This window comes from Gasterosteus aculeatus, chromosome 4 (genome assembly GCF_964276395.1).
Source record: "Gasterosteus aculeatus chromosome 4, fGasAcu3.hap1.1, whole genome shotgun sequence".
Taxonomy (NCBI): Eukaryota; Metazoa; Chordata; class Actinopteri; order Perciformes; family Gasterosteidae; genus Gasterosteus; species Gasterosteus aculeatus.
Window position 1 is genome coordinate 23,981,813 of NC_135691.1, and position 22,335 is coordinate 24,004,147.

Sequence of the window (22,335 nt, forward strand, 5' to 3'; positions counted from 1 at the left end):
ACTTAATAAATAACTAGAAGTAAATCAGCATAAATATATAAAGTAGCGGTCGAAGACAATGGCAAGGCAAGGCAATTTTATTTGTATAGCGCTTTTCATACACAAGGCAGACTCAAAGTGCTTCACATCATAACATTTCATACAATAAAGTGAATTAAAATGCAGGAATTAAAAGAAAATTAAAAACAGCAAATAAAATTATAAATTAAAATCTTATTTAAATTGTTTAATTAAAAGCAGAGGTTAAAAGTGCAATGTAGGTCAAATTTAGCAGACAACAATGCATTTCATTTGTATTTATTTTGTCTTTTGTGTGTTTTAGTTTTACACTTTCTCTCGTCTCTCGGACGATTGTCTTCAGAGTCGTGATGTCAGAAAAGAGTTCCTCTAACTGCGCTAACTGCCAAGGTGTATCGGAGCGCATATACAGAGGGCAGCATATTGCATATTGCGAAATACCTACATATGTTAGCTAAATTTCTGATCCAGAGACTAGGCACAATGTATGACTTGCTGCCTTGGGAGTGTACACTGTCTGTCACAACATAAACCTCTTAGAAAGAGAAAGGGAAAGATAAAATAGCAGCAGAGAGACATACGGCTACAAAGTAGTTTGGTACTGAAGAGGAGGAAAATGGGAGAAAAGCCAAGGATAGCTGTGGAGACAAGAATGTGGGAAAGATAAGGATTACATAGAGAGGAGTGAGCGGCAGAGGTGGGGGCTTAAGCCTCCTCATTTCACGCCATCTGTTGCTCTTTGAAGAAAAGGCCTTGCATGTCCAGTTTATGAAATTCACAGTCTCATCCAAGCAGAAAGAGTAGGGAGGGAGAGGGATAGCCAAATAGTACTAAATTAAAAAAGGGGCAATTCTTTTGCTACTGCAGCATTTTTGGATAAATCAAAAATAGAGTGAAACATAAAAATGCACAATATATACAAAATAATCAAATAATATCAAATGAACTAATCAAACAATGGTGCAAAGATCTAACAATGTATTGATGTTAGTGTGAGTGATCTGGACCTGTCCTTGTGACATTGGAGCTGAATGAGTCTGTTGATTGAGACACCCAGGAACTTGAAAGGGAGACCAAACAGTGGAGCTCCCTGTATCACTGACCACCGAATCAGACAGCACAATGCCCAGTCAGACAAACTGTGGAGGAGAGGCAGCAGAGGTTCTTGGGAGGTGTGTTGTGGAGAGGAAACAGATGAGGGCTGTGAACCAAACCTGTTGAAGAAACAGTTTAGACAGTTTAGCAGTTATGCTTCATCCTGGTTCAAGCTGTCCTCACATTGAGGTGTTGGAGCATGGCCTCCAGCTTCCTGCTGTAGGAGTCCTTACACTCCCTTGAGCTCCTCCCTGTCCCCTGACCTTGAAGGCTGCTTTCTTCTTATTAATAAGAACAGGTCACGGGTGATCCGTGTTTTTGGGGAAGCAGGGTACAGTCTTGGACGGAACCGCCCCCCCCAATGCCGCTACTAGCATTAGCATTACATACCTAAATCCAACGACTGCTGTTGTTGGTAATGTAGATAAAAATGACAAGCAAAAAGAAGGAATATGAAGGGGATAGTTTTTCTGCTGCATCCTTTTGTTTTCTTTTTAAAATAGTGCAATTCTCAATCAATGAAGCAGCTGATGAAAGGTAAATCAGTCGGCTTCAACAGAACTTAAGTTTGTGTCTGCACACATCCTTCCCCAGATGGACTTTACTTGCTGAACCTCGGCCAAGGGAAATATCCCAATAACTCCCAATATCCCAATGTAGCATTGTTGCAACAAAGACAGAAGAAGGAGTTTGGATGGCTGTGTAGTTGCTTTATGAAAGTATCACTTCAAAGTGACCCATTCCCAGAGTGTTGTATGAACATGTACTTTTTTCATAAAGAGCTTGAACCTGCATGTTGTATTCAGTGTAATCCAAAGCTGTTAAATTGAGGTTATGTATGTTTGTTCATGGTTTGTTGTGGCCTAAAGAGCAGGAAGTTATCTTGTCTTCGTGGAAACAGCTAAATTATTCAGATATATGTGGCAGCCCTCCTCATTAGTGGAGTCTGCAGCTCAACCGATGAGAGACTGCTTGTCTGTCTTTTTAGCTACTGCTATAGACACATTTACACCTTGAGACCAATACAACAGACTAATTCAAGACTATTTCTACAGTCTAATAATGCTTCATCCAAAATATTAAAAATGAATTGTGAAAATCAAGTAGGAATTATGTGCCACTACATGCGTGTAAATAAGTCTTGAATATATTAAGCACACTTGTATCCAGGATTCTGTTTTATAGGTACCAAAAATTACAACCAGACTTGTGTGATCCATTCATTTCCAATAACTGTCCAAACATCACAATAATTATTGTGAATTATAATTAATCTTTATTGTGCAAATACATTTTCACTCAGGTCAAAATAACTGCAATCTTGCTTGTTGCACACAACAGGAGGTCCATTGGCATCACAGCACTATATATTATATTTATTTAATAACAGTTGGGAACCCTCACAATGTAGCTTGTGACAAAGTGGGTGACAACTCACCTTTGTCCCCATGATGGTATGTGGTTGAATGCTTGCCATGCTCTGCAGGTGTGCTGGAGGCTAGAGGGGTCAGGCAGTGAGGCCTAGTGTTTGTGCAGGGGATGATGTCAGCAGTGACATCATCGGGTGGATTGTCATAATGGGTGTCACCTGTGCACATTTATTGACGGCGCTATAAAGGTGGAGGACATTGACTGTTGGGGGGAGATGGTGGAACATGTGTAGCTGAGGGCTGATGTCAGATGAGGTGATGTTAAGTTTCGTCAGTTTGGTTGTTTATCTGTTTTAATCAGACCTGTATAAGGAAACTTCCTTATTTTTTACAAATAAAGAAAACATATTTTTTACCTGGACCAAGTCTCGCTTGCCTGCCTCCTAATTCCAGGATTCCCTCGTGTTACGCCCCAGTCTAGGGGTGCCTAAGGTGCAACATGGATAGGCCCCAATCTTCCCCGTCTCCCAAGTAGCCACACACACTTTGCGTTTATATAGGGGATATTTATTGAAAAAAAGAGCTAGGTTGCTTAAACCAGGTATGTTGGGGTAAAAACAAACCACGGCTTCGCCGTTGCCCATCCCCAATATAACAAACAAACCAAAAAAACGATCCTAGCTAAAAATAAGACGCTGACCTAACCAAAACAAAGGAGAAAAATAATGACATCAGTCTTACCTACCTATCTACTTAAAAACAGGAGAAAACCAACTCAAAAGAAAAACAGCATACTTATTAGGATTCACAGTATGACACAAGTGGCTGGTTGGAGGAGGACGAGGGTGGTGTGGTGTGCTGCTGCAGCTGCTGCTGTTCTCCCCTGCTCTGGCCTGCTCTGCCTCGGACGCCATCTTTGCTTCCCTTATGTGCAGGCTGCAGCCAATCACAGGACGGGTAGGAGACAGTCCACCAATCCGCGCCTGGTTGTGGCACATCCCTGTTTGAATAAAGGGAAACCAGAAAGACACAAAGGAAACCCAAAAACACTAGACATATGACCCCAGTCATAACACTCAGTTGTGACATCCTCACATAGCTTGTAGCCTTCTGTGCTGGATAAGACCAAAGCCTAATACAAATTGAGATCACATTACCTTCACAAGACGTCGGCTCACATCTACATATGCTTTTTCTAGAGTGTAAGCAGGCACAATGCATTGCTCTTCCAAGACATTAGGAACAGTTCAGAATTTGCTGGCAAGGCGTAACTCTAGGAAACAGACAGCCGCTACGCTATACTGCACACAGTAAGGCTTAGATGTCTGGGCAGAGTTTGTTTAGCGTGTGTTTATAACCTTGTTTTGTTATGTTTTAAGTCTACTGCGTTATTTAATGAGTCATTGTGTATGTGACGGACTGTCGAGCTCCGTTGCTGCGTAATTTATTTTTCCTGGGGTCAAAGTGACCCCAAAGATAATACATGTCACTATTCTTGAAAACAGAAATAGTTTTTTATACCAAATGTTAACTAAAAAAATATATAAAATAAAAAATCAGCAAAAAAAGAAGCGTCCCTTTTTCAGGACTGTGTATTTCAACAATAATTTTGTAATAATCAAAATAACTTTACAGATCTTTATTGTAAAGGGTTTAAACAATGTTTTCCATGCATGTTCAATTAACCATAAACAATCAATTAACATGCACCTGTGGAATGGTCATTAAGACCTTAACAGCTTACTTCATTTTACCAAGCAGATGATGATGTTCTCATCTAGACCCTCCAGGGGGTAGTCTGTGGAAATTACATTTTGAAGTGAATGTGAAACAATATCATGAGCTTCACTAAGCTAACTAATACAACATTATACAACATTAATATAGTGAAGGCATTTCTACCTAAGCAAGAAATTACATCTCCCTCTGTGTGTGTTTTAAATCAAGCATCTCCATGCTTCGTTAACATAGCTGGGCCTATTGTTTATGCTTTTAGTACATGTACTTGTATGCAAACCTACTCTCTAGGCTAGCTCAGGGTCGTCACCAATATTTTAATATTTATATTAACCTATGGCAACTTGTGCAAAATTCGTATTTATTATTATTTTTTCTGCAGTTTTACCCTACCCTTTTGGTTTATGACATAAAATAAAGCATCTATATAATCTATATAATCTATTTTACAGACTAACACTGTTTAGTATTTTTCTACCATGCAGGTACATTTTTATAAAGGTAAAATTATATTTTGGATATTCCAATATTCCAAGAAATGTATATTTCAGTGCAGTCCTATCTGGTTAAATATCTCATGACGTCAACCAGTGTGTATGTGTGTTTGTGTGTGTGGTAGGGGGCGCACCCTTGCAGCCTTATGTTTGTCATGTCATGGGCCTTTAGGCCTTTTAAGAGTCAGGATTAATCAGATCCTTTTTCTGACTGCCCAAAGACTGGCTGCCAGTGAGGAGAGAGACCAGATGAAGAGAGCTTTGTGGCCACAGCTGCCTCCCTCACAAGCAAGGCCTTTTTACTCCTCTGGACTAAAGGGCAGTGAAATAATTATGTCCCATAAAGGAATCATTATTGTGCAGGTGGAGCATTCTGGCTGGGTATTAAGTTACATGTGTTAGTTACCTTAGCTTAGTGAAGCCCATGATATTGTTTCACATTCACTTCAAAATGTAATTTCCACAGAGTACCCCTGGAGGGTCTAGATGAGAACATCATCATCTGCTTGGTAAAATGAAGAGAAACCCTCCTGATACCCCTGGTTTGTGTCATCAGGGCAACATGTTGACCCCGTTTGACAAAAGATATTGCGTCAGAATCCAACATGTATATATAGTATATTTGTTTTATTGAATTTGATTCAGGGTATTTCCACACCGTGTGTAAAGGAAGCACATAAAAAAACGCAAGTACTGCTTTAACTGACTTGTCATCAGAATTACTGGTAATGCATAACCTCTCACACATTTAGATCAAGCAGACAGCAGGTGAATTAATATAAGCTTCTTACCATTTTTTAAAAACTTTTCTGCCATATTACTTAAACTGTTTAAATGTTTAAATATGTTGAAAAAATATTTGTATACCGATTCCTTACCAGCCAATGCAATGATATTTGTTTATGGCAAGGGAAATATCAAACAAATCAAAACCTGTCTCTCAGCTTTGGCAGATACTTATGTTGTTATGTGTAGTGTTGTGTAGTAGGTGGACCCAAGCACACGCTCACTGAATGTCAAGTGACTGCGCTAAAGAAAAGCCAACAACAAGACTGTAACTAAATACATTATCTGAGCTGAGCAGATCATTACCGCACAGGGGTGAAGGTGAAGCACCGAGTAAGGGACTGATGAGGGCGATGGTCGTGCGGGTGTTACCGGAGAAGTACAAGTCGTTCACACTGATGGTGACGCATGGTTTAGCGGACATGACGCTGGGAGAGTTCAAAGCAAAGTTAAGGAATTTCGAGGCTTCAGAAGATGAAGACGGAAGAGGCGGGAGACATCGTACTGAGGGCCCAAACGGCACCAAGGAAAAAGACTGGGCCAGTGGAGACGGTGTGTTGGCGGTGCGAAGAAAAGGGCCACAGAAGGGATGACTTCACAGAGAGACACAGTATGGGGAAGGCAGACGGAAAGCGTACCGTCAGGATGGTGAAAGGCAGGGGGGACGCACAGGTATGTCTCAAACAGTGAGTGGCACAGTAAACATCCCAGTATGATACAATGCAAAAAAAGAGAGACTCAAACACGCATTATTACTTGAAACTAATTAACGTATTTCGGGGGCAGGACCACGCCTCCAACACGCCCCTTCCGGTATTTCCAAAAATACAGCTCAACCCACTCTTCTGGTTCTTCGAGTATGCATTCTAAAAACCTCACCCTCCAAACAGGGGTTTGGAGGGTGTGGTGTATTTAGTACTATTTAATATGTGCATTAAGTTTGTCCTGAAGACTTGCCGTTGTTAGCTAGTGGTATTCTGAGCATGTCTGAGGAAGTAAAAAGATGGACAATGCCCTCATGCCGAGCCTTGTGTGTTGTATCCCGACATTACTAATTAAACAGTTAAACGCGTGCCTCGTCTAGTTATTTAGTACACCACAGAGGGTAAGGTTTTCTCTTTCCTTCCTTTTCTTTCCTCTCCCTCTTTTTCCAAATTTTCATAGGACACTTCAAACACAGCCGTCAAATGATGGAGAGTTTAGAGCACAGCAAAGTGCACAAGGACAGCAGAAAGCTCTCATAGTTCAACATGTTCCACCCGGTGTAATTCTGCCTCCAAAATGAGTTCAGATATGTGTTTAAAATACCATTAAACAACAGTATCTAAAAAGAAAAACGCATCGCGATTCATCCTGATTAATTCATTTTTTAATGTGCGATTAATTACTCATTGAGCCATTCTGTAATCTCATTAGAGAGTTTTTTTTTATTATGTGAAGGCCCTGAGGAAATGGTCTCTGTCATTGCAGTAGGAGAGTAACGTTCACAAAGTCTATGCACAGACGCAATGGCGGTGGAGGGACGCAAATCTGCGATTGAGTGCCACGTTTCTCCTGTTGAGTTTGCGACAAAGTCGGCGCGATTTCGGGCGAAGGCGCGTGAACAAACAAACAGCATACAACCATACGTGCATTTTTACAACATCCCATCACGGCACTGAGGAGGAAAGGAAAGTTGATCTGTTAACTCAAACAGAGTTAAACTCAAACAGAGTTAAACCGTATGTTTAGTTTTCCTGCCCAGTCAGGATGCCACAAGTAATACAGTATTCAAGAAATCCATCTCAATACTGCACAGGTAATTTACATGGACCATCCATACGTTTCTTAAGCGCCAGATAAACTTTACAAAATGTACAAAAGCGTACAGGCTGTGAGACCGTTAATGCTCAGCTGCAGCGTGTGGTGTTCACAATGTATGGCTTGAGAAGGTCTTCTTGAAAATAAATAATGTCCTGTCGGATGAATCAATAGCGCTTGTACAGGAAGTCATTGGTTGTGTCACTGGCAATAAATAGTGGATTTTTGGCCTTCATCTGCTCAATATCTCTTGACTTTTCAACCACTTATCAGCAGCGGACCCCCATTCTCCAGTGTCCAATTTATCTTAATTACTGCTTCAACAAGATATCCATCCTGTCCCCATTACAGCAGAGGAACAACCTTTTAAAACCCTACAATGTCAGGGCAAATAACCTCTCCTGTAGACTGTCTCCCCTAATAGCTTTTTAATGTAACATCTGTATGTGAGCAGTGTGTAGGAGCTTACTAGGCCGGGCAATTGAAGCCCATTGCCCGAATGCCCTGATGAGTGTCTTGGGGTTTCTCAAATAGATAGCAAGGGTATGGTGGCCCTGAAGTGCAAAACACAATGGCAAATAGGAACGCACAATGGCAAATAGGAAAACAAAACGAAATGAACTTCTTACGGAAAGGGTAGGGCCTTATAGCAGATAGCAGAGGACGGACCCTTCTGATTGGACAGACGGAAGGTCTGTCTTTTAACCTTCTTAATCCGAAGCCTTTCGCCGGCGACGAAAAGTGACATGGAGGATTCAAATTACCGTGACTCCTTAACTATTTGCACAATCGGATTCTGAAAGCTGAGAAATGCTGCTTTCTAGATATTGAGTGGCGGGACTGAGGCTGTGATGAGGGGTGGAAGTGAGCACAGCAGCAGAGCTGCAGGAGAAAGTCACAGAGAGATGGCGATGTTTTACGAGTGTCTTAAAAGTGTCCTAGTGTTTCACCATTGTTTTACCGGTGTTTTGTTCAATTATATTTAGGTGTTGTAAATAAAAGTAAATAGAGGGGGGGCTACGGCCGGTGGATGGCGCGGATGCTACGGTAGGGGGTGAAGGAGGGGGGGGGGGGGGGTGTTACCGCGGACGCTACGGCTGGTGGACGCCACAGATGCTACGGTGGGGGGGGTAGCGCCGTTGCTACGGCCGGTTGACGCCGCGGACGCTACGGCCGACACGGCTCGGGGACCGTAGTCCGATTCCTTGGCGGGAGGAATTGTATGTGTGGCGCGAGTGCGTGATACTTGAGAGCCCTGTATCATTTCCTGTTAAAAGACAGACAGTCTGTCCAATCAGAAGGGTCCGTCCTCTGTTATAAGGCCCTATCCTTGCCATAAGGAGTTAATTTTGTTGTGTTTTCCTAGTTGCCGTTGTGTTTTCCTATTTGCGTTTTGCGTTCCTATTTGCCGTTGTGTTTTGCACTTCAGGTCCACCGTACAAGGGTCCTCCATTGCACATCTTCAACTGGTGCAAAATGCAGCTGCACACCTTTTAACTGGCATAAGGAAGTTTGAGCACATTTCACCGATTTTAGTTTCACTCCACTGGTTACTGGTTAATTCTTTTATTTGCTTTTAAATCTCTAAATGGTCTTGCCCCATCGTACCTCTCTGAACTTCTGCACCCCTACACACCCAGCCGATTTCTCAGGTCAGCTGACCAGCTGCTCCTGAGGGTTCCAAAAACGAGGCCGAAGCTCAGAGCGGACCGAGCATTTTCTGTTGCAGCTCCAAAACTACGGAACGAACTGCCGCTGCACATTAGACAGGCCTCCTCACTGTCTAATTTTAAAACTCTTCTTAAAACGCACCTTTTTTCTTTGTCTTTTAATACTATATAGGTTGTTGATTTTATGTGCACAGATATTTTATCTGGGGAGGACAGTTGATTTATTTATTTATTTATTATGTTTTATTGTGTTTATTTTATTGTACAGCACTTTGGGAACCTTTGTGTTCATTTAAACTGTGCTTTATAAACAAAACGGATTGGATTAGAAACGGATAGCAGCTTCTTGATTACTGACCAAGATCATTGCCAGCTGTTTTGTTCATGAAAAAAAAGAATTTCTTTTTAACAGATTTAAAGTTTAGACCATCAAAACACTATTCTAGTGTGCCGCTGCTCCTCTGTGTATTGAATGAATGAACTTCCTTATCAAACCATTCCTGTTCTGCCCTCAATATTGTTATATATTGAAGAAATGTTTTTGAAGAAAAGTTAACGTTGGAGATGTTTTTTTATTGTTTCATGCTTAAATAGGCGTGGTGCTTTTATTTTGACATCTGTGATGAAGAAGCACAATCTATGGCATCCCATGTCTAATCCACATTAATTCTGCGTCTGTATTCCTCAGAAAGCAATGACTGTGTTTGTTTTTTATGTGTTGATTGATTAAGGGTTAGGGTTCATATTTCAGTTTTTTAAAATGTTTTTGTTTATAGTTTCACACTGATTCAACATTGTCAAGATGATTTCATTTTTACGAAGAAATTATAAGGAGTAAGCACGCTCACATTCCTGCTCTTGAAAAGGAGTTTCGCTCACATTTAATCTTTGTTAACAGTAAAAATAATAGAACAGTGCAATACCATTCATTCCTGCTCAGTGTGTCACCACAATTATATGTCACACTGATTCAGGTTATGACCCATGAATCAGAGTTGTTTCTCAATTTCTCTTTTTTAAAATGTTTGTTTTGCAGGTTCCATCTCAAGATGCTCTTACGTCAAGTATCACTACTCCTCTGCTACAATACCCAAAAACCTCTCCTTCAACATCACCAAGACAATAAGGCAGGATGAGTGGCACTCACTCCGTAAGTCTGCTACTCTTGTTTTCTTTCTTCTGTGCTTCTGTGACAGTTTACCATTTTTGTTGAACATGGAAATGGTTTAAGCTCACTTTTCATTTTACTCTAAAAAAGTGCTCATACTGCAAAAGACATTTTCGGTAAAATAGCTTAATTACAAATAAAAACCTTAGTATACCCCTGTCACTTTCAATAACAGCCAGTTCATTTGACATGCAAAAACGCCCGTTGCAGACTTTCTTGCAAAACTCAACAGGGATAGTTATGCAATGCAAAAAGCGTAAGCAGAACTTCTACTCATGATTTCACATTGGAAGTTGAAAGCGTTCCAGGTGAAAGTATTTTTTTAACAATTCTCCATTACTTATTCTGTCGCTCACTCTACCTCCATGCAAAAAGTCCCAGGTTTGCTGAAACAAAGACTGACAAAATTGTTCTCTTTCAACTGAACCGTTGAACCGGTGTTCAACGGTTCAGTTGAAACACCGGTTCAAGAAAAAGCTAGAAAAAGCTATTTGCTGCTATTTGCTGGAATCAAACCAACATCATTTCCAGTATACATCATTTACTTTAGCCACCAGGCAATTCTAGCATTATGTTAAACTGTGTGTGTCTATTTTTCTGCCCACCACTTTGAAAAGGTTTAAATGTATTTTCTGCAGATCAAACAAATTGGTAATAGCTCCAGGGGCCTCATTTATAAAACCTTGTGTAGGATTTGCGCCAAAAGTGGCGTACGGATGAAACATAGGACGTGCGTACGGACAGAAATATTCAGACTTATAAAACCTTGCCTTAATAAATCACAATCACTTCTAAATGCAGCGCAGCTTTTGCGGCTTCATGTCACGCCCATAGTTGCCCATATATAGTCTGTGGAACGCTCACAAATTAATATTCATCAATTACGAAATCATGACAAACACTGAGAGGAAAACGAAGAAACGTAACTTCACTCAGTGTGAAGTCAAAATGATCATTGGCGAGGTGGAAAGGAGAAGTAAAATGCTTTTTGGAGAGCACAGTATGGGCATTACTAATGCCAAAAAGGCACTCGAGTGGCAAAAGGTTGCAGAGCAACGCTGCAGCCTCACAACCTCGGACCGTGGCCAAAATAAAGAAAAACTGGTCTGACATCAAAGTGGATGCAAAAAAGCGTTTAGCGCGCAATCACCAAAGTGGCTCTGCCACGGGTGGGAGAGCGGGGACACTGGAGCTGTCCCCTCTTGATGAGAGACTGGCGGCAATGATTGGGGATTGGGGACAGGGTCTGGGCTAACACAGCCATCGGCGTCAGGGGGTCGAGGCATGTTTGCCACATTATGTAGCACAGCACATGCAGCACGATGTTGCACACCTTTTCAGGAGTAAACAATAACCTCCCTCCAGTGCAGTTGAGGCAGCGCCATCTGCCCTTAAACAGGCCGATGGTTTGCTGCACTACAGCGCGAATCCTTCCATTTGCCACATCTTCTAAGAGCGCAAGATCAGCCATTTTGCGTCATTACGCATTGTGATGGCATCATGGCATTTTATTACCGTCCGTTTGATTGCATCTGACAAGCAACAGCTGTGTTTTGAGGATGAATTGCATAACATGCTTCTATTATTGCAGAACATATTTCACTTTTCTTTTTGAAAATGTGTTAATTTGTATTTCCGTTTGTTTTACGCTCAAACGGGTGTTCGTGTTATTTATGAGAGGCAGTATTGGCATTTCATTTACACAAAAGTCTAGTTTTACACACTTTCACACACGTTTGCGTGTTTCTTGCATTTGCCGACGGTTCTCATTTCACCCGTTTTTGTGCGTAAGCATGGGTCCGAGCTTGCGTGAAGGACCGCACATTTTTCCGTCAAGTTTGCTTTTTATAAATACCAATTATTGCGTAGAGAGCGTTTGTAACGTTTGTAAGTGAGGCCCCTGGTGTTTAGGGTGATGCCCTGACCCTTCATTTGCAGTCTCTTGGGGTTAGCACTTACTACCACCATATATATCTTTTATAATCCACTGAAGGGTCAGGCACTAGAGTTTGTCCAAGGGCACATTCAGAGAAAGGCGGGATGCACCATAAACTCTTGTCGCTATGAGGCTATGATGCCTCCAGTCAGAACTTGTATTCAAGAGAACTGTTAAATGGGAATTTATCTGTAAACATCCACTACTATAACTGGTTACATATATACTATAAAATGTTACGTATGCCAATTGCATTCATGGCTCTCCATACACCATTTTGTGTTGCGTCCTCATAAGAAACCTTGCTTCATTTCGGCGACTGCCTAGCAAGAAGTGACGTTAACCCAGGAACCCAAGAGGCACTCAAATACAAAAGGAAATACCCCACACCCTGGGGGGGGTGTTGTAGTCAGTCCGCTGGTTTTTATTTCCAGACATCCAGACAGACACTCCTGTTATAGTGGTAGGGGAAAAATTGAACTGGCTGCGGTCGGTTATCAAAACATTGGCCAAATGACCCTTTTCAGGCTTCATGAGCAAATACATACAAATACTCCTTTCAAGTAGCTGTGTTGTGCTAGATTCTCAATTAAGTTAGAAAAAAACTGAAAGTCACTCATTTACGTGGAATTTGCATGAGGAAGAGGAGGCGGGTCCATGTTGCTAAATAATTCCCAAATAAGATCGGTTTGTGGTGTTCTAAAAAGGGAATGAAAACGACCTAGAGAGTCACGTCTTTGTGTGTGGAAGTCGTTGGTTTGTTTATTTATTTATCATAGACTTTATTGCCCTGGGCATCGCCACTGTTGCTTTTCATCGCGGACACATTTGTCCCGTATTTTCCTCCACAACTTTGTGCACCTCTCGACCGGCCAACCGACATTTGCGGAGATCTCCCTCCATGAATCAGAGGCTATCCGTGCGTCCTTATAGTCCGCTAATGACGGCTTGTATAAGCGGTCATATTTACGCATTTCCGACAAAAGTTCTTCAATCTGATCCGTTCTCTCGTAAACATTCTTCGTTTTTAATAATGGCGGTATTGGGCTATGAAATCTAATCTGATCTATAAAAACGGAAATTCCGTGAGACTCCGTAAAGGATGTAGTTAGCAGACTAATCGCAAGGGACACCCAAGGGGCTCTTGCGTCCGCGTCGCTCTGAAAACGCAGAAGCATAAACTAGGCTTAAACCAAGAAAAGCCCTGTCCACTGAGTGGGCATCTGCAATAAATAATTATTAACAAGTGCCAGATTAAATCTCAGCACTTATGACCCCCTTATTAATAATTACATGTGGCCTTTAACACCATGTTAGGTCGAGGGGCTGCTCAAGGCAGTGAGGGAACGTCCCTCCAGCATCTAACCAGGCCAATGTGGCATTTGTTTTATCACACTGATGGTTGGACGATGATAGTATCTTCCATTACTCTCCATAAAGATGAATTCAAAAGTAGGGTAACTGACACAGCATGCCGTTTATTTCATAAAAGCAGAGGCCTATTGAATATATTAGTCACACACAGTGTTCTCAAGGCAATTATTCAACATACTCGGGTACAATAATTTGATCTTTTGGCTTTGAGCGAGGGATAGGAGTGCTGTGTCTTGAACAGACAACATAACAAATGTTGAAACTTACATGTTGTTTGTCTAAATCTATATGGTAAATCATTTTTGTCACAACTTCTCCAGTTAGAACCCAAATGCAGACCACGCAAGGTAGATGGTGACAAGGTGAGTATTTATTGAACAAGGGGGAGTGGTAAAGGGAAAGGTTGGAAAGGTGGGAAAGGTTCAGGTTGCCAGGCAGGAGTGACGGAAATCCAGGGTGAATGAACTAGAGACGGACATACAAGAAATAGATAAGTACACAAAGCACAACAAAAGGTGAATAGAGATTAATTCACTGTTGACACGCAAGCACACATATAAATATGGCTAACAATCCGGCAGGGACTGGATGTCAGGTCTCTGCTTAAAGTACTGTTGTGACGATGATCAGGACCAGATGTGTTGATTTCTTGATTGGGCACAAGGGGGAGCAGGCACCGGTGATCCTGGACCTCCCGCCTTGTCGTCGTTACTCGGCACCCGGGACAAACAGACACAGGAAAACATACTCGGGTTCGTGACAATTTTATGGCATTGCTTTTATAATATGCATCATAAAATGACACCTAACTTAACCATAGATTCATGTTTGGCTTTGAACATGGACATAGTTACTATAGGAGTATGAGGAGATGGATGCGTTTTACACCATTTCTACATATGGCACATTAATTGAAGCTAATTAGCACAATTTTCCGGAGCAGGACCACGCCTCCAACATGCCTCTTCTATTCTTTTCCCTCTTTTTTCACCTTTTTTGCAGGGCCCTGAAGGGGCTAGACCAACTAGACGGAAACGGTCCATTCACTCACGTTAAACTGTAATTCTATGAAAATAATTCATTTAAAAAGGAAATGCAACTATAATTAAGCTCAATTGTTTTTATTAAAAAGATTTGTACAATTATACACCATTTATATACATCTTTATGATTGTTGATTAGCAAGCACGCCTCCTGGAGGTACCCCGGTCTGCTGCCAGGTTGAACCAGTGAATGGAGTGTTTCATCAACTGTGGCCGCACGATGATTCTTTCTGACAGCATCTGTAATCATACAAGCAGTCAATCATATTAAATGTCATGAATCCTCAGTGCAACATATTGCAGATATGCAGTCTAAAATGTAAGATCTGGGAAACATACAACTGTTTGAAAGTTTGAAGACCGCCGGGTAACTTCAAATTGTTTTCATTAAATTTAGAAGTCTTAGTTTGCAAAAAAAAGGAATTCTCAGATTTATCGAGCACTGCGTTCACTCTAGCACCCCTCGCACTTCCTGGTCACAGTCTAAAGCCCTGATCATGCAGTCAGGCAGAAAATTACAAGGTAGGGAGAACACCAACTGGACCAGGTGAAGTATACATCTCCAAACTCACTCGTGGGTTAGTGGCCACCACAACAGTTACTTACGCAGGAGCAGTGTCTTTGAGCTAATTTGGCTGAGAATCAAATGTATTTACTCACACTGGGATTGGCGGTCTTTCCTTAGGAATGTCATCCTCCACCTCCGACTGCAGATCGGATGTGCTGCAAGACATATTTTTTTAAGTAATTACCTAAACATGAAATGGGCAGAATGAAGATAAAGTACAAAATTATAAACAATGAATAAATATTCTTTACCCCGTATAAAACATAAGAAAAATGATTTGCTATCCTTATAAAAGTATTACTATCAGTTATAACTTTGTCCTGCCTCCCTTGGTCCATATACATCAATGCATCATTACACATTTATAACATATAGCCCAAAAAATAACCCTAACCCTAACCCAGCAAACCATGTCTACTAATTATATCAATGCAATATTCATTTTTATTATTTATTATTTAATAACCGCTGTGGTTATTTTAAACGAAGCAGTTTATATCTTTGGAAATTAGGTTGGTAAGGAATTATGCTAAGCAGCAGGGTATTATTATGACAATAATCAACATAGGAATCTATTTGTTTCCATATTTAGACATGGTGAATAGGGTGAATTGTGTTAAATGTGTTATGAGTAAGAAGCTTACTCATAACTCATAACGGTGAAATACCACTACTCTTATCGTTTTTCCACTTACCCAGTGAAGCGGGGCCCCAAGCGGGCCCTCGGCTCTGGCGTCAAGCGGCCGGCTCGCCCGGCCCGCGACCCGCTCAGTGGCAGGTGGGGAGTTTGACTGGGGCGGTACACCTGTCGAACGGTAATGCAGGTGTCAAGGCGAGCTCAGGGAGGACAGAAACCTCCCGTGGAGCAGGCTTGGCGCATTACTTGTGTGTCCGTCTGTCTCCTGTTTGCAAACATTAAATAACCTGTTTTGATGATTTTACGCCGGTGTCGAATGAGAATTTTTCTGACATATAGCAGAAACACGGGCCGATCACATGCAGTCCCAGATACACCATGAATTCAAATTTGTCCACCCGAAACATTCCAGATAGGGGAAATCAGGTGTGTCCAACCATGTGACCACAGTCTACACAAGCCTGGGGCTTGAACACCACTCATCCATATGAATCTTCGGTCCTGGGGAAACTTTTGGCCTACTGATGCTGAATTCCAGGGAAGTATGGTGGGGCACTATTGGGGCTGCCCGAGAAAAAAAATGTAATGGTGGTTTAATGGTGTAATAATTAAAAAAATATATATATTTTTTTTATTTTTTTACACAGAATAGCAACATGAATTATAAAAATACCCTTCAAGATTACAATTTAAAATGAAAAACCCAATTTTTCAAAACTATAAATAAATGTACTTCAGCTCCCCCTTTTACGTCAGCTAACAGCTAACTTCATTCATTCAGCAACATTCATACAGATGTGCTAAACTGGCTGAAATCGGGGAAACTGTCAGGTGGACATCTGAAGCTATCATTCATGAGAGAGGAGAGAGAGAGAGAGAGAGAGAGAGAGAGAGGGATGAATCTGTGGCGATAGAAACGTCTCTAGTCGCTCCCCCTCCTTCTCTCTCTCTGGCTGAAGTCTGAGCCACTTGCGCTGCATTTCAGAGATTGACTCCTCCCTTTTTTATTCATATCGGTTTCTGAGAGTATATATTTGCCTACCTCTGACGCTTAGTCGTGATGTGTAACTTTACATTTTTAATTCAATTTTAATGAGCCTCTGTGCGTTTGTACTTTCTATCCTCATTGCTGTTTAAAAGTGATGCAATTTATTGAAACGTTGCAGTGTTTTGGGACATTTTCACAGCTGTAGTTTGTGTTTGTTTCCCGATTTGGGAGTAATATGGTATAATATTGCAGTTTCCCCTATGTTCAGTTTGTGTTCTCATTGCAACATTTAACACCGGACTAAATATTGTAAACAAACACCACGCATGAGCAAATTGTTTTGTCATTGGTCCAATTTCATTGCAGCTATCAATATGTTATAAAAATGTTTTTTTTAATTGTTGGGGATTGGGGTTGCATGAACCCAGTCAGGATGTAGAAGGGAGTGCGTGGCCTAAAAGGATTGGGAACCGTTACTGTACTCCAATATTTTCTCCGTGGAGAATACAAGCATGCTAGTCTAAACTGGGGTAGAATTCCAGGGAGGAGTAGGTGAAGTACAGTGACATAATGAGGCATAGATGACAATTTATAGATCTGTGCTCTAGCAAGCATACAGAAGTGTCTACTCTAAATTGTCTAAATTCTTACTTCTATCTAGGATCCATAGACCAAGACAGGCTGTTAGTTGCAGAGCCATGCATCAAATCATGCAGTCAACCACTGTGGGAGAGCGGAGAGCACGTTTGTCCTTCAATCCGATAATTGGCAATTCAATCACCGGCTCTGGCAATCCGCGTGGCAAGACACTCAACCCCGACATTGCTCCCATGTCTTAGCACTTTTACTCCACTAAAAGAGATTCTATAAGATGACTATAATTGTGTTCACCTTGTATTCTACACTACCAGCCATTATATTTATACATTCAGCAGTACAGTTATTTTTGTGTAATTTGGCACTAACAACATTTCAATCAGTTTGAATAAATTTATTTTATAGACTTACATTCCTGTGCCATTTTGTGACAATACACCGCACTTCACTGTAATTGTAGCTGGAACTGGAAAAAACACATCACTTATTCTCATCTGGTAATTGAAAGAAACTCTCTCAACATCTTGCTACCAGTTGTCAATGAAGGCAGGCTGTGTGGCTAAAGTTTCCAACAACTAAATATTCCTCCAAGTTTCCATTGCCTCCAAACACTGTCTCTAGTGGTCGGTTATTCAAAGTCTATGATACAGTGATCTATGAGGCTAGTCAGATAGGTGACATTATTAGTGATTAACATTGTATTTTATATCTATGACACAGCAATCATTACGGCCACAGTTGGATAAATCATTTCAAGAAGTCTCTCCTGATTGAAATATATATGATGAGAAGGGAAGTGTCAGTGTGAGAGGATGTGAAGAAAGACACAAAAAAATGGCACTTTTATTCTACTTGGGAGAATGGAGCAGTTGTACGTCTGCTCATTAATACACTCAATGCAGCTACTAGTAGATGCCGGCAAGGATTTTCTGGCAATGTATAATAAACATTAGGCCAGTAGCTCCACTATGTCGTTGCTCGGGTCCTAATAGTAATAAACATTATAAGAATATAGGTCCTCCGCTCCCACTACGTTGCTGTTTGAGCCCTAATATTTAAAATGTTAGTCCTGATGTGCAGACGTCATCTTGCATGGTAACTTGCAATGCTAGAGAAGATAGAGAGAAGAATAGGGAAGATATAAGTACAGTCCATTTACAGCTGGTTTTGTGTGAGAATTTACAATGGAAGTTTCAAAATATAAAACTATTAGAAATGGAACAGCAGGACTCTTATGGTCTTTATGGACTAGAGGGGAAATTCTGGTCTATTTCTGCTAGCAGGAAGTGTAAAAAGTCATGTTTTCTCTCTTCATAGCTGTAGCATCCTCTTCAAGTCAGTGAAAATGTTTTCCTTTGGTGTATCCTCAGACTTGCGGCGAATGACAGCAGGATTCATGGGCATGGCAGTGGCCATTATCCTGTTCGGTTGGCTCATTGGCGTGCTCGGCTGCTGCTGGGACAGAGGTCTCATGCAGTATGTGGCAGGCCTTCTCTTCCTCATGGGAGGTGAGTCACACATACACACACGGATATGTATGCTACATGCGTTTTGCACATTGTCTGGGTTTTGGTAATCAATCAGAAATCACTGTTTAATTGATCACGGCCTCCAAATTGGGGCCAAGAAGACTTTTTCCCTCTTGATCTCTTGGTTCTCCACTGGTGTGGGCTTTAGCTAGAGTCAATATCACTACTGGCAGCATGAGGGAATTTCTTAACCCCGCAGCTGTTGCACATATTGTCCAACTCGAAATGCTATAATACATAACATCACATCTTTGTTTATGAAATTGCTTAAGTTACGAGCTGTTGATAACCAATGTTGTTTTTAAAAACACATGCAGCCCCTGACCCAGACTCTCACCTGAACCCCTCCTGGGTCCATAAACATCAATGTACCAACACAAATTCATAAGAAATACACAACGACTAGCTCAGATTACCGGGAACTGATGCACCGTTAATATAGAAGCAGATTCCGCCTCCCCTCATTTTCAGTGCCATTATGCGGTCTGTGCGAAATACCGTATTTTCGGCACTATAAAGGCTGGCGCATGCTTCTGCGTCGTTGCGTCGACGCACACGTTTCAATTCATGCTTCTAAAAAGGCTTGCGTGTGTTGCAGAGCAATTCACCGGCAGAACAACAGGCGGAGTAACGTGTTTAGAGAGTCACGTCTATTTATTTATTTGTTTATTTATTTATCATAGACTTTATTGCCCCATGCATCGCCACTGCTGCTTTTCATCGCGGACACATTTGTCCCGTATTTTCCTCCACAACTTGCACCTCTCGACCGGCAAACTGGCGTTTGCGGCGATATCCCTCAATGAATCCAACCCGCTTCTACAACCCGCCAATGGCGGCTTGTATAAGCCGCCATATTTACGCATTTCTTCCGACAAAAGTTCTTCAATCTGATCCGTTCTCTCGTAAACATTCTTTGTTTCAATAATGGCGGTATCGGGCTATGAAAGCGGAAATGTGAGACTCCGTAAAGGATGTACTTAGCAGACCAATCGCAGCCTTGTGCGCTGCGGGAGGCTTGCGCAAGCCTAGAAAAATGGCTCGACACATGCAAGGACGCAAGGAAGTGTGAAAAGGCACGCAAGGAGGTGTGAAAAGGCACGCAAGGGACACGCAAGGGGGTCTTGCGTCTGCGTCGCTCTGAAAACGCAGAAGCATAAACTAGGTTTAAGGCGCACCGGATTATAAGGCGCACCTTCTATGAATGACCTATTTTAGAACATTTTTCATATATAGGGCGGATCGGATTATGAGGCGCATAAGATACTGCAGTCAAACGTTTGGCGTCGGGGTGGATGGGTGGGATGCGGGGAGGTGGAGACGGTGCTTTCAGGGTCCGATCAACGCTGTGAGGTGCGTCCGCTCCCGCCGCCCCCCTCGCCATCCACGCCTTAAATCTTCGGCTGCTCTCCAGCCACGCCGCCTGCCAAGGGCCCCTTTTAGAATAACTTATTTTCCCCGTTAAGATGGTTCAGCTACTGTAAAGAAAAGGGCACAGTCTCTCGCTCTTTAATGTCATTAAGTGCTCGGCGAGAACGACCGCTTTGTCTCTCCGACGCGCCCTGAAACAGGGCTCCATATCTCACGTGCTTCAGCGCCGCTCAGCATCTCGCCGTCGTAGACCTAGCTTTGGCATGTTTGGCGCCTTGCGCGCCGTGTACAACCAGTATGGATCAACCGATTAACCAATTGATCCATATATAAGGCGCTCCGGATTATAAGGCGCACTGTCGTTTTTTGAGAAAATTAAAGGCTTTAAAGTGCGCCTTATAGTGCGGAAAATCCGATAGTTGGAAGATGGGCAGATGTAGCGTGATATGTTGGAAAATCAGCTACGGGTCACGCACTCATCTACACACATCGCGCATGATCACAACATAATATCACCTCTCTGACACTGTCACTGTTCTGCTCCACACCCTCCCCACTCTATTTTTTTGTCACTCCCACCTCGTCAGTCGAAACGGCCTTCACCTGTTCACACACCTGCCTCTTATAACTAATCAAATCCCTATTTAGTCTCCTGCCTCACACACGGTGCCAGATTGGTCTTCCATGTCTATGCTAGACTCTCCAGCACTCGGTTTCAGACGGATCTCGTGTTGCCGACCCTGCCTGTCCCCGTTTAGCCTGCCAGCCCTTTGTTTTACAGTTACCCTGCCAGCCCTTTGTTTTACAGTTACCCTGCATGTGGTTTTTGGAGTTTAGAATAAAAGGTCAAAAGATCCCTAGGGTCATGTGAGTACATTTGGGTCCACACATGTAAACCCCTTCACAAGAGGAGACCTTCATTGACCTCCTAAACTCAATAAAATTTTAATAAACCATTATTCTTCTCTTGAACAACTTTTTACAGATTGACATACATGTATGTCATTCAGTCGGTTACCAATACTGTCACAAAGTGTATCGTGTCTCCAAGCTAGACTACTGCAGCTAGCTTCGTGGCAGCTCATGAGACAGTTGGAAAACGAGACACTTGGCGTGGACAGCCGCTTACAGATGGTGAATACATGAAAGAATCTGTAATGTCCCGACAATCTCATTGTGTGTGTGTGTGTGTGTGTGTGTGTGTGTGTGTGTTCCCTGATTGCACTCATCACACTTACCTGCCCGGTCCACACAGCTGCCTCAAATTGTCTCATCCCCCCCACTCATATGTGTGCTTGTCGTGTCTCCCTTGCGGATCCCCCTGTTAATTAGTTGGAATGCTTTAAGCATTCCAAGTATTGTTCTTCGAATCTTTATTATTGGAATACATTAAGCATTCCAAGTATTGTTCTTCGAATCTTTATTTCTTCATCTTTTTATTTTTTGGAATGCATTAAGAATTCCAAGTATTGTTCTTTGAATCTTTATTTCTTCATCCTATTCTTCTTCTTCTATTTCTTCCGCGCCCCCTTTCAACTCCTTCACATTTTCAGCTATTTAAACCGTTCAAATATTAAAATATTCAGCTCCTTTCTGGCTTTAGGGCTATGGCTTTTCAGCTTTCTACCTCTTAAGCTTGAATTTATATAAATCAATAATCATTAATATTTTAACATGGTTTTCCAATGGAGATCGTTTTCAAATCCTCTTAAACTACTTCAACTTTCAGATTTTTCAGCTCCGCCAATCTTTCAGCTACAGACACCATTTAAACTTTCAAATGTTGACGCAAGTCTCAACTATTTCAAGAAAATGATTATATTATGTATTATTATATTAAATTATTATTATTATTTTTCACTAGTTCTTCGCTCCGTTTCTGACTTTTACATGAGTGTGTATTGCGTCTGCTAGAGGGGGACCTCGAGGGCTAGAGTGTGGGGCAGCGTCAGAATCTGGTTTAAAAAATATGGAACTTCTGTCCTTGCAGCCAAAGTATACACTCTTGAGGCTTCATTTCTTCAGATTGTATTAATGTGTTCATAGAATCCCAGAGTTCTTTAGTTTTGGCTTAAGGAGTGTTAGAGTGACACAACCTCTGCCAAAAGCCCCATAGGCTCCAATACAAATCGGCCGACATATTTCTCAAAAAAT

The 22,335-nt window shown here is 41.7% G+C and overlaps 1 protein-coding gene across 2 annotated transcripts in view; it reads left to right on the forward strand.

The window, feature by feature from the left end:
- The window catches only part of tmem178bb (transmembrane protein 178Bb), a 38,899-nt gene that overhangs the window by 12,627 nt on the left and 3,937 nt on the right, over nt 1-22,335 (forward strand). The window contains exons 2-3 of one of the 2 annotated variants that reach the window (XM_040174553.2): nt 10,007-10,120; nt 18,652-18,789. In XM_040174553.2, the coding sequence (XP_040030487.2) occupies nt 10,007-10,120; nt 18,652-18,789 (252 nt within the window). The remainder of the gene's footprint in view (nt 1-10,006; nt 10,121-18,651; nt 18,790-22,335) is intronic. The other variant, XM_040174555.2, reaches the window with a different exon arrangement.